Source organism: Serinus canaria, chromosome 20 (assembly GCF_022539315.1).
Source record: "Serinus canaria isolate serCan28SL12 chromosome 20, serCan2020, whole genome shotgun sequence".
NCBI classification, from domain to species: domain Eukaryota; kingdom Metazoa; phylum Chordata; class Aves; order Passeriformes; family Fringillidae; genus Serinus; species Serinus canaria.
Window position 1 is genome coordinate 7,955,622 of NC_066333.1, and position 12,730 is coordinate 7,968,351.

Here is a 12,730-nt window from a genome sequence, read left to right on the forward strand (position 1 = left end):
CAGAAGACCCCAGGAGCAGCATGGCCCCAAGGGTTAGCAACAGGCTTGTGGTCCCCAGCGAAGGGGAACTCCAAAAGGGTTCACACCTGGCACTTACTTGGCAATCAGAGCCTGCTCAGCTTCTTCCTCACGGAAGAGGAAGCTGTGCATCTTCTCCCGATAGTTGAGCCGGGTGATGGGAACAACTGCACTACTCTCACTTTGGTAATCCAGTGCCAGAGCAGGAGGTTTGTACTTTGCCAGCAGCACCACATCTTCTCCAGTCCTTGGCATGCTGGGAACGATGATGCGGTTACCGCGATCCCAGCGCACAAAGTTGACGGGGCGGCCGCTCTCCCTGGTGCTGGGGACGTGCTGGGGGTTCTCCCGCCGGCCCACCTTCACCTTGAGCTTCTGCATGAGGACGGGGCGCTGGCCGAAGTCAAAGACCACCCACTGCTCGAAGATGCCCAGGATGCAGCACTCCATGCTGACCTCCACCAGCGCGACGCGGGGCGAGGAGGACACGGTGGCCACGTGGTCCCCACAGATGTACTGCAGGCCCCGGGAAAGCCCATTCCCCGAGAAGTAGAAGTTGACTCCAGGGTCCCGCTTCAGCAGGGCCACATGCTGCAGGTGCATCTGCCATTGAGGAGAAGACAGGGACACAGTGAGGGCAGCCCACGGGAAGAGCCCAGCCGCTAGTGAGGTGCTCCAGCAGCATTTCCTAGAAAAAGCTGCTAGAGGAACCAAATTCTGTGACAGCCTCACCACAGCTTATTCCTCATGCAATCACACAGCAATTACTCTAAGGTCTCAGAGAACCTCAGGTTTCAGTTTAATAACAACCAGTGTGCAGTAAATGGGAAATCTACTTTGGAAAACACAGGCTCTTGCCCCCGACATCCACAAAATCCTGGTCAGGAAAGCACCTGAATGCTGTTATTTGTGATGATACAGAGGAGGTGTTGAGAGCAGCCAGATCTGCCCCTGGACCACTGCACAAGACTGGAGACACAGTGGCTGCATCCCCTGCATACAGCCCCAGTGCAGGCACCACCTAAGCAGCTCCTGTATACCCAGCACATGTTCTCATTTAAACATCCCAAATCCCCATCCTTCTGCCCCTTGCAGAAATAATAACTAAAAAACCTCCCAAGCAAACAAAACCCTGCACAGGACTGAGCTAACCTTAGAGTGGACCTTGAACTGCCACTGGTATTTCTTCTTCCTGTCCTCCAGCTGCACATGTAGAGGCTGCTCACACACAACTTTGACACCCTCGACGTGCTCAGCCATCTGTGGGGAGTCATGAGAGGAGAGGGACTGAAGGCAGCATCCCAGGGACACACCTCAAAGCCCTCCACAGTGCCATCTTCATCCTTGCCTTTACACGACAGCCTCCCAAGAGGGATCAAGAGCACATCCTCATATTCCATCCTCACCCACTGCTGCTCCACGCAGCAGCCTTGGGAAGCAAGAGGACCCACGGCATAGCTCAGGTACTCTGAGCAGGCTCTCAGGTTGCTGGCTCCAAAGAGATGAAGGAAGGAGGATCCCAAATCCCTTTCTGCATCCCCATTAAGAAGGTGAGCAGTGGGCTCCATTCCCAAGCTCTCACACCAGAGGATTCCTGCGATGTGCTGGATCAAAGCACTCCCACCCTGTGCCCCCACTCACAATTAACACCTCGTTGGAGCACATCTGATACTCAGCAAGGAGCCGGTCCTGGTAGGACAAGAGCCCATCCTTCAGGGCTTGCTTCTTTTTCTTCACAGAAACCTTCACCCTCTGGATCCACTCCTGCAGCTCCTCTTTGGAATGAGCCTTGGTGCAGCTGTTCCCCATTTCACACACCTCCGCTCTGTCAGGAGAGAGGCGTTCCAGGTGCCACCCGTGCCTGGTGGCATGGGGATCCTCAGGGAGCTGGCAGCTCCCTGCTGCCCCTGCCCTCTTCCCTGTTGGACGCCTTACCTGCTGCACAGTGAGAACTTGGTCAGCCCGAGCGGTGGTGCGCGGTGGACCCACTGCATGGAGCTATCGGCTGAGAGCATCTGCACGTGCTCGATGGAGGAGCAGTGGTTCTCAAAGCTCTCCTGCGAGCTGCAGGTCACCAGGCAGATGCGGCAGTAGAAGTACACGGGCTCAGGCGCTGCCGGCTTGCTGGGGGCGCTGCCGGTGCCCAGGGACGGCAGCAGGTCGGAGCGCAGCAATCCACGCTCCCTCTCGGCCTCCCACACGGCCATCTCCACGTCACTGTGGGCGTACTGGCAGCGCTGCGGGCCGTGCCTGCAGGGCTTGCCCCGGGACACGAACCGGCAGTAGGAGAGCGTCTCGATGAACTCGGGGCAGGGCCGGATGGCCGTGTACTGCTGCTTCCTCTGGCTGTCCAGGACCACGTGCACCAAGAGCGGGTCCCAGGTGTGGTGGGACTCGCAGAGCCACCCACAGCCACCCACTGTGATGCGCTGGGGGCGGCCAAAAAAGCACTGCTTGCAGATTTCCTGGAAGTGCCCCCCAAACTCACTGGTGATCTCGCTGGCAGCGCTGGCAGTGAGGTGGGGGGTGGCAGCATGGCGGCCCCCCAGCTGTGCTTGCAGCACCGCCGCCTTCAGCCAGCGCCGCTCCAGCTGGTGTTCCCTCTCAAAGTTCCAGACCATGGCCTCCTCCGCGCTCCAGGCAAAGGTGCACTGGTTCTTGTGCCTGCTGCAGCCCAGCCCCATCACGTAGTACCTGCAGACAGCGTAGCGCGCCGGGTTGGGGAAGCCGGGCCGCCGGGACACCTTCCTCCATGCCGTGCTCCGGCGGCTGCGGCAGCGCGCCAGCAGGATCTCGTACATGCACTTGTGCTCCACCTCCTGCGGGTGGTAGGTGATCTCATTCTCCTTCACACTGCACTTGGAGCAGACCAAGAGCAGCTCCAGCTGCTGCTGGAGGCTGCCCAGGGGCACCTTTGGGCTGTTGGCTGTTGGCATCTTTGGCAGCAGCTTGAGCGGGGCACAATTGAGTGGGAAGGTCTTAGAAGGTGATGATGCCGTAGGGAGGAGGTGCCATGGAGCGAGTGGCCTTGTCCTAGCTCACTGCATACCTGCCAGTCATCGGTGCGAGCTCATGAAGCCTGACAAAGGAACAGGGAACAAGTGACTTAGCAGGAAACATCAGACAATCCCTGGCTGGGTGCACACAGAGGCATGGCACAGCCAGGAACCTCACCCAGGCAACCTCCGCCTCAGCACCCTCTCCCCCAGCTCTGTTCCTCCACCAGCCAGGTCCTGGGGGAGTGTTTTGCTCAGGAATCAGGCTGCTGAGTGGTGCTAGTCCTGGCAGGGCTCAGCCTGGTCCGCAGTGTCCCTATAGACCATCAGCATTTACCATCCAAAGTGGCAAAGCAGTAACTGCTCCTGAGGGCCCAGCACAGTCCCCACAGCAGCCACTGATCTCCCCACACCATGGACACATGATCCAACTTCCTCCTCCTGCTGCCAGCACCAGCCCCACCTTGGGTCCCTCCTGCCAACTTTCTCTTTCTTTATCCTGTTTTCTTCCCTGAGCTGGCCAGGCAGCCCCACGCCAAGCGGGAGGAACCCAGCTCCAGCCCCTCAGCCCATCCACCCCATAGCACAAAAGATTAATTAGAACTAATTAATGAAGCAACCACCCTCTTGGGTGAGTTGCAGCACCCAAGGCTGGGAGATGGGCATGCTGGAACAGGGGCTGGCCGGCATCTCTCCAGCTGACAACTCGGTAAACATCCGGCTGGGAGAGCTCGGCCCTAGCGGCGGGGAAGGCAACTCGCGGCTCACTGCCCTTTCCAGCCACAGCTCCGGCATTTGCCACCAGTTTCCTGGGTAACCAGAGGCCAGGAGCAGCCCTGGGAATGATGCTGCAGGGTTTGGTAGCTGGGCCACGTGGTCAGGGAGAAGGGAACATGCCGGGGCACATTTCTGGGCAGGGTGTGCTGCCAAGAAAAGCCACTGGCTTCATGCTGAGCACCCAACTTGGGCTCCTGGCCAGCAGCCACTACAGACTGGCTCTCTGGCAATGCCAGGGAAGAGCAGGATATACAGCTGAGGTCCAGGGACGATGGAGCAGGAAGGCAAATCCTGCATTGCTTCTGCATTTTTAATTAAGTATCCTTTGCTCTTTTCTGGGATAAACAGGGTTCTAGGCAAAGTGGGCAGGGAGTGCTGAGGATGCTGCTCCAGTTGGAACTCCAGACAAAAACACAAAGCTGGAAGTTGTTGGAGCATCACCCACATTCCCAGAATACCCTTAGAGAGCTCCTCACCTCCCATCCCAGTGTCACAGCATCCACCTGCTGCTGAGCCATGAAGGAGCCATCTAATGCTACTTCTGTGTGTGCATCAGGTCAGACACGTGCTCGGTGGATAAACACCCGCTCAGTTTATCTCTCAAGGCCTGGCAGCAAGCCTGGCACTGGGCAGAGCTGCAGGTTTCCATTTTGGGAAGCTGTGGGATTCCGTGGCAGACTCCCATGCCAGCGCTGGCTTGATTGGGGTCACTGTGCCACACCACTGTGCCATGCCACGAGCTCTGCATCCAGAGCTGAATCACCCAGATTCAGCTCTGCGCCTTCATTTCCAAACCTTTACTTGAAGCACTCAGTGCAGGCTGGCAGTGAAAGAAGAGCAGTGACCCCGAGCTGGCTGGAGCCAGCAGACAGCCAGGGTATTCCTGTCCTCCAGCTGAAACAAGGTCATGGTCATTGGAATAAATTTCTGTAGTCCAGGGGTCAGAAGCTCTTTGTTTGTTCTGGTTCTAGTACAAAAAAAGAAAACTTGGAGCCACAGCTGAGGTTCTGGTGCTGTTGCTGATTGATGCAGATAAAATGCTTTGCAATGAAATGAAAAAATTTAGGAAAATTTGAAAATAAGCACCTATGAAGAGAGGAGGGAGAGTGGAACAATCTGTCTCATGCCCAAGGGCATCAAGGGATGCTCCTCTGATTCCCAGCAAAGGCAGAACAGTGCTGGTGAGAGCTGCAGACCCCCTGGAGCTGCTCCAGGCTGTGAGTGCCAGAAAAACCCCAGACGATGGAAACCAGGGAGAAGTCTGGGGGAGACACAGCCTGCTTCGAGGGCTGGACTGCAGGAGGGAAAAACCCTTCACGTTGTGGGGGCCAAAATCCCTCCTGTTTGAGCCTGGGGAGGCTCTTTGCTCCAAGGGAGCATTCCCACTCGGCTTGCCCCGGGAGATAGGGATGGACTGGAGCTAAGCGGGACTCCAGGGCAGAGGGAGTGTCCCTCTCGACCGCAGGTTCAGCTTGCCCCGGGAGCTCGGCACAGGGCAGGGGGGACACGGAGGGCGGCGGTGGCGGCGGGGCCGGGCTGTTCCCGAATCCGCACCGCGGGAACGCCCGGAGCGGGACACAGGTCACGCTCAGCAGCCGAGAGCCTTCCAGCTCCTCTGAAGCTGGCCAGGGCAGCACGTTCCCAGTGGAACTGACTTCGGCAGTTTCGGGAACACTTTGGTATCCCTCCCTTAGCAGTTCCACCTTCCTTCCTCTGGAAGTCGCCGCCTCCGGCCGAGCCCTCCCGGGAAAGGCACTCAGGGTTGGTGCGACATCTGTGCAACACCGTAACTGGTGAAAACTCCAGTAAAACACAGTTACACACGCGGGAGAGGAAGAAACCTGATCGCTGGCACTCGGCTCCATGCACAGGGAGCCGAACTTCCCGGTCCCGGCACATCCACGGCCGCAGAGCTCGTGGGAGACGCGGTCCCGCAGCACCGCCGGTTCCGACCCACCCGGCTAAACGCTTAAGAACTGCCCGTAAATCCCGAGCAGGACAGCCGGGGTGCCACTGGAATTCATGGCTAAGTCGGGCATCCCAGCTGGAAAAAGATAAGAGGGAATATTCCACCTTTAGAGGGGTCAATTTCCTTGCTGTTTATTTTTTTTAAGAAGGCGTTTGATTTTGAGCAAACTGCCAGAACATGCTCTGGGTCTGGAGGTGGGAGGGAAGAGGAAGTGCAAACCCCGCTCAAAGTCTCCGCACAGCACTAGTGCTGACGCCAAATTAAAGCTTTTCTCTCTCTACAGCACTCTAATACTAAGAAAGGAAAAAAGGGGGAAAAAAAGAAAAAAAAAAAAAAAGAAGAAATGAAAATACTAAGGGAACTTTTGCAATCCAGGCTCGGGTGGAGGGAAGACACAAAGCACGAGGAAGCTCGGGGAGGTGTGCCCCAAGACAGCTGTCCCACTGGGAATAAAACTGATGTCAACAGGGCAAAATCCAAATGCTTCAGGGAAGGTAAGAGCGGAAGGGGAGTAGTATTTACCAGCAAGCCACAAACCACGATTTACAAACTGAATTTTGTATATTCCAAGAAGAAACAACCTTTTTTACACTGATCCTGAAAAGCTCAGCCTGGTATTTAAAGCCACTCACATCCTGCTGCTGGGTGACAAGTCACCATGACAGACAGAGGCTGGTTTATTGTACCCTCAGCTCCATCTGGGTGAGTTCTGCCTCTCTCCCAGGCACCAACACAGCCCCACCAATGCTCTGCCCAGCTCTGGCCCAGCCTTGCCACAAACCAAACCCAAACAGAGCACACCATGGCCTCACTGATGGCATTTCCTCCTCAGGAAAACGCTGTGGGTCAGGGCCAGGCTATGCTGTGTCCAAGCATCGTCCCTGGCAGGCGCCTTGCAGGGCAGTGCTGTGGCCAGAGATAATCACATTTCCCTGGAAATGGCGAGGGGAAGCACAGCTGTGGTAGAGAAATGGTCATCGTGCCTCTGTGTCCTGATGCTCTGCACCCATGCTGTCCCACCAGGAGGAAGGTGGCTCCTCCCTGAGCTCCTGGCTTCATTAATTATTGACAGAATGTTGGGCAACGTGCTACGCTGGAGTAAGCCCAAGTGCCTCTCGATCAGAGCAAGTGACATGGATCAGAGTGTTGGGAGTGGGATGGGGACAGGGGACCATGTGCCTCGGGGGCTGCAGCCCCACATCCCAGTTACTGGACCTAGCCAAGCACTGGCCCTTGGAAGTTTTTCTACAGCTACAAGCAGCACTCAGAGCAACAGTGCAAGAGCTTCCCAGCATCTCCAGCACCCCATCAGCAATCAGTGCAGCCGGGCTGGCCGGGAGGATTTGGGAACGGTGGAAGAGGAGCTGCTTCCTCTGGTGGGGTGGCAGATGCCGGGCAGTGCCACCCCACCACCCGCAGTCCTCCTGGCTGCACCGAAACCGCATCCGTCTGGAATCTCCCTCCAGTGCAAAAACAGCCTCTAGAGTCCTTGGCGCTCCCCTTTCCCAGTCTTTTTCAACCAGACAGCTCTCTCCACATCCCACCCAAGAGCAGGCACTACCAGCCTGGCTGCTGCAGTGACATCCGCGACACCACTGCCCGAGTGTGTGTGCAGGCACAGACCCTCCGGTGTGTGCAGAGCCCTGAGACACGTGGACCCCCGGATGCTGCATTTGCTTTTATCCAACCGTAAGAAGTTCACCGGGAGCTCCCAGATGCCATTCCCGGAGTTCTGAGGCGGGAGCAGGGTTAGAATATCGCGGTCGTGGATCGCTCACCAAAGGCAGCACTGCGCACCCCCGGGGTTCTCCCCACCCTCCAAACAGGGCTTTGCACCTCAAAACTGCACCCTGGCTGTGACCCTCCTCTGCCGAACGCATCCCAGCCCAGGCAGGGACGCTGCGAGCCGGAGCGGGGGCTGAGCGGGATGCGCTCCCCGCACGCCCTGCAGCATCCCGCTCGCCTTGCAGCACCCCACGGCTCGCTGCGGGGCTCCCGGGAGCACCCCCGGTCCTGCAGCCCCCCAGGGCGCTCCGCTGACCGCCCATCCCCGGAGCTCCCCCACCCCCGGAGCGCCCCCCGCCGCTCTCACCGCCGCCGCCGCCGCGGTGTGGGGACCCGCGGGGACCCGGGGACTCGCCGCCGGCGGCAGTTTCGCTTCTCGGGCCTCCCTGCATTCAAACCGGGGCCGGACTTCGCGGAAATTGCATCACGGCGGCCCCGCCCCGCCCCGCCTGCCGGCACCGGGGGGAGCAGGAGCCGGCACGGCCACCGGGCGGGCACCAGGCGGGGGGGTCGGCACCGGCACCGCCGGGAGCCCCAGCCGGCACCGGGACCGCCACCGGGAGGGGGGAGCCGGCACCGGGCAAGAGGAACAGGCAGCGGGGTGGGGGGGGGTCAGGCGCCAGTGGACGGGGCACCAAGGGGAGCGGACACTGGCATCAGGGCAGCAGACGCCGGTACCGGTACCGGTAGCGGCAGCGGCGGGACAGCACCACCCGCATCGCGCAGCGAACCCCCAGGACTGGCGCTTCTGGGGGTACCAGCCTCACACCCCGGTCCCGTCCCACCCCCGCATCCCCGCGCATCGAGGGCCGAGTCTCCCCCCGGTCCTGTCCCCCCAGGTGCAGAGGGGCCGCTCACCGGTAGATCGGGATTCCCCGCGCTCAGATTCGGTCCAGGGCCGGCAGCGGCGGAGTTGTAAGTGAATATTGAGCAGCAGTCCCGGTCCTCAGCCCGGCGCCCCCGGCAGCCTCCTTTTTAACGGGGCTCAGGGGGCGGGGGTGGGGTGCCGAGCTCTGCCCTCCTTTCTGTTCATCATCACTTTCGTTTTCCGTTCGGTTCCCCGCCTGGCGCGATGCACCCGCTGCAGAGCTCAGCCTCGAGCCAAAAAAAAAAAACCCTCAAACCCCAAATACAGCCCTGGCAGCAGCCGAGTCTCATTTGCATCGTGTTTCGTGGGGCAGCACTGACAGCAGGGGGACAACACCCGCACCCCACTTTGTGGGCACGCGTTACCACACAAGCACCATCAGCTGATGCTCAGCGCCCGAGGAGTGGGGGTTTCTCAGCACCAGGGCTGTAGAGCCCCTTCTCAGCCCCTTTTCACCTCACCAAACCCATCCCACAACAGTTTAGCACCTCATCCGAGCCCTCCCGCTCTGTGCGGTTTGGTGATGGGGCAAATTTGCGGGATAAAACACACAGAACCAAAAACCCTGCAACCCGATATGACCCCAAAACACACGCACCCGAGCAAAATCCCAGTAAGTTCCTTTTAACAGCGCCAGCCCCAGGAAACCACAACAGCAGCCGCATCTCTCCAGCCTGGACGCGAGGCTTCAGAAAGCCCTGACCTGTAAAGCAGCTGCCCTGCCAAACACTGCGGTCGAGCCCCAGCATTCCCACTTCATGGAATTATCTTCATGCCAGAAGCCAGCTGCAAGCCCTGGAAACAACCAGGGGAAACGAACGCACCTCCAGCTACAAGTGGCTGTAAAAAATCGCAGGCCCCAGAGGCAAAGTGTCCCTGCTGATGGGGACACTGCTCAATCCTCCCAGCTGAAGATGGGCACCTGATTGGTGGTGCCACCTCGATGCAAGCCAGCCTTAGCCACAAAAGAAAAGTTTTTCCTCAAAGCAAATGGGAGGAGGAAACACAGAGCCAGCCCGTGGGGCACGCCTGCACGGGGGCAGGAAGGAAGGAGGGGCAGAGACTGGTATCTGGCACGTTTGTTAGCACCAGTGGAAAGAGGAAAAGAAACGATGTTTTTGACCTTCCTGCTCTGTGCAGTCGCAGCCACTGGGTCCCTCAGAGGGAGCTCTCACCTTGCTGCCATCTAGCAGCACCCTGGAGAGCCAACAAAAGGGTTTTCCCACCGAGGAGAGGAGTGGGGCAGCCCAGGCCTGTGGGTGCTGAACAGACCCCATGGGAGCAGAGGGGGCTGGATGGATCCCAGCAGAGCACTGGGTGGCTGTGGGAACCAGGTATTCCTGGGCAGCAAAGCCACCAGGGCTGTGCAAAAACACCTGGTCACTGCTGGACCCGTGGCAGGATGGCCACCTGCACAGGGCCATGGCTGCCAGGCTCTGCTGCACTCTGTGCTCTGCCAGCAAGGAGCAGTGGGTGGCTCAGCCTCACAGCAGGATCTGACCCCACAGTGTCCTTGTGCTCAGTATTCCCACCCAGGAAAGGGCTCCACAGCTTTGTCCTTGCAGCTGCCATGGGAACTGGTATGGTTTGAGCAGCACCAATCCCATCCCTGCCTGGGAAGGAGTGACCAAGCAAAGCCCAGCCCTGCTATCAGAGTGGTCCATAGTGATGGAGTCCATCCCCATTTGCCTGGGGCAGGAATCACCCTCTCTGCAGCCCTGACTCTAAAACATTGCAAAGGTCTCTGTGACAGCATCAGACAACAGTGAAAAACAAACAAAATACCTGGCACTACTCCCCTGAGGTGCCCGAGCCAGGACGGGCAGTGCCCAGCTCGCTCAGGCTGAACAGCCTTGGCACTGAGGCGTCACTCTGGGTTTACAGGTGGGATATCTGGAGGTTTCACTGATTTTACAGGTGGGATATTTTCCCTCCAGCTCAAGAAGCAAACAGCTTTCACTGTGTTATATAAAGCTTCCGGCCCTGCTCATCACTCAGCAAGGAGCGGCGGAGCAGCGCAGGGAGCAGCCGGCTCTGCCGTCCCTCCATCGCTGCCGGCGGGAGGAAGCCGCTGCTGGAGCAGGGAGGGAGGCAAAGCAGCGTCACCACATCCACAGCATTAGGGCGGGGGAGAGCCGAAACCCAGGATCTGCCGATTTTAGACAAACAAACACGGAGCCGAAAGCCCTGAGTTTCGGTTTCCATTCCTGAGGTGACACGGCCGACAGTCACAGCGCGGTTTCCCCAGGAAACCATCGCTGCTGCTCCCTGCCCCAGCGCCAGACACGCTCCCCTTTGTGTGCTGCACCCCCCCGCTTGTCCGAGGAAGTTGCTGGGAGCTGGGAGAGCCTTCCCGCGAGGATGCTGGAGCATCTCCTGTCCCGGTAACAGCCCTAACCTGCCCAGAGAGACGCAGAGAGTGAGGAATTGGTGATTTCTCAAAGCCCCCACTCCCTCGCACCACAGGCGACTGCCAGGCAGGACCGTGGCAAAGCTCTGCTCGCGGTGCTGCCGGGAAGTGGGAGCCTCTGCTCTTCCCCAAACACTGCCCTTGGCTCCCGTGGATACCTGGAGGAGAAAATGCAAGTGGCTGAGTCTCCACCACCGCTCAATCCAGGGAAAAGCAGGGACATGAGTCATCTGCAGCCCTTACGTAATTTTGTCTCTGGGCGCGAGTCCTCTACACATGGCTGTGAGCAGAGCAGCCCTGGGCTCCCCACGGGAGAAAATGGGAGCGGATCTCAGCCTGAGCACCCAAAGGAGCCCCTGGAAGGCTGTGAGAGTGCTGGCAGCACCAGGCTGGTTGAATGGATGCTGAGAGCCCTAGCCCTGCCCAGAGACTCCACAGAGCAGGTTGTCCCACTGGGATCCACAGCAATGTCCCAGTTTGGGGTGCACGACACCCACTGCAGCCTTGGGAGCCCCCAGTGAGGGGTGCAGCCCCCTGGGGGTGCTTGGGGGCTCCCCCCTGCAGAGCCCCAGGGCTCAGAGCCCTGGGGAGGGAGAGTTGATCCACAGGTGGGTTGTGCTCTCCACGAGCAATGCTTTACCACCCCTGCTGAAACCAGGGTTGCCAGACCAGGATCTACTGCCACGCTTACATGGGACTTCTCTCTGGCCAGGGAATGGCGCCAGATCGCCCACGGCCGCATCCAGCCCAAGGCCACTCATCCAGACACTGATAATCTCCGCATACAACTCGCTGCAGACAACTTCCCTTCTTTGCTTTTCCTTCTCAGCCCTCATCCTACCGCGAGTCGCTGACTCTGCAAGCCCCCAGCTGCCCTCGGCCGGGCGGGGAAGCACCGCGGCACACTCGGAGCACAGCCAGCCCAGGAGTGATCCACTTCACCGGGGCATCCCTCAATGTCCCAGGGGTCCCGAGAGAGCTGCTGCAAAAGGAGGGGAGAATTGCACCAGCCCAAATCTGCCTGCCCAGCTTTTATTGCTTGGGGAGCTGTTTACATCCCAAGAAGAGCCGCTTTGCAGGGCAGAGTACACCCACGCTGGGAATGCTTTGCCGGTGACGTGATCTGCAGTCTCCAGGGCAGGTAAAGGTGCACAGAGCCATGGAAGAGCTGCTGCCTTCCGTTTGCTCTGCCGTTGCTGCACCACACCAACACAGAGGTGACACAGATCCCACCCCACACTCCACTGTCACCTCTCAGATACCTATAAAGGGGAACCAGGAGGTCTCTCCAGCTGCCCCCTTTTCACCTGAGCAATCCCTCTCCCACAGCCCCTGGATAACCCAGATGAGTTTGGCCAAAGCAGAGATGGCTGGAGTAGTGTGCTCAGCCCACAGCTCTCCAGGGCTGGGCAAAGGCACCACGGCTTTTCAGCCCTGGCACTGCTGGGGAAAGGTGTCCCTGTGCTGAGAGAAATTCACTCACCACTGCAGCAGAGGAAGGGGGGAATTTGGGCTGGAAACCCACCTCAGGTGTGGCTCAGCACTGCTGCTCACGCTGGAGAGGCAAAAGGCAGCTCAGGGTGATCACAACCCTTTATATGCCCTCGGTCTGACACGCTACTGCTGTCCCAAGTACAGAGATAGGAGGGTGATATCTTAGCAGCAGCCAGCTGGGAGGGAAAAACCTCTGATAAGGCAGGACTCCTCCTCATCAACTGTGGCCTCAGCTGAGTCTCAGCGAAAACGAAACAAAATCTAATGCTTCAGAGAAATAGATCACTTTTCTTCCTGATTACGTGTCAAAACTCTCCCAACCACAGGTTGGGGACCAGTGGTTATCAGCACTGGGTGCAGCCAGTCCCAGCCGTGCCATGGACAACCAGACTTTGGAGCCACGTTTCAGGCTC

General features: G+C 58.8%; 1 protein-coding gene across 7 annotated transcripts in view; it reads right to left on the minus strand.

The window, feature by feature from the left end:
• The window catches only part of HELZ2 (helicase with zinc finger 2), a 27,594-nt gene extending 15,122 nt beyond the window's left edge, over window positions 1-12,472 (minus strand). For 3 of the 7 annotated variants that reach the window (XR_007779197.1, XR_007779198.1, XM_009093058.4), the window contains exons 1-5: window positions 12,349-12,472; window positions 1,954-3,097; window positions 1,660-1,843; window positions 1,171-1,278; window positions 98-621 (exon numbers count right to left, since the gene is read on the minus strand). Coding sequence is in view for 5 of the 7 variants with exons in the window: in XM_009093058.4 (XP_009091306.3) it covers window positions 98-621; window positions 1,171-1,278; window positions 1,660-1,843; window positions 1,954-2,954 (1,817 nt within the window). In the remaining 2 variants the exon portion in view is untranslated. Of the gene's footprint in view, window positions 1-97; window positions 622-1,170; window positions 1,279-1,659; window positions 1,844-1,953; window positions 3,098-7,852; window positions 8,001-8,403; window positions 9,167-9,237; window positions 9,398-12,306 lie in introns of those variants that run through there. The other 4 variants (XM_050982145.1, XM_018917303.3, XM_018917302.3 and 1 more) reach the window with 4 other exon arrangements.
• Between the last annotated feature and the right edge of the window lie 258 nt (window positions 12,473-12,730).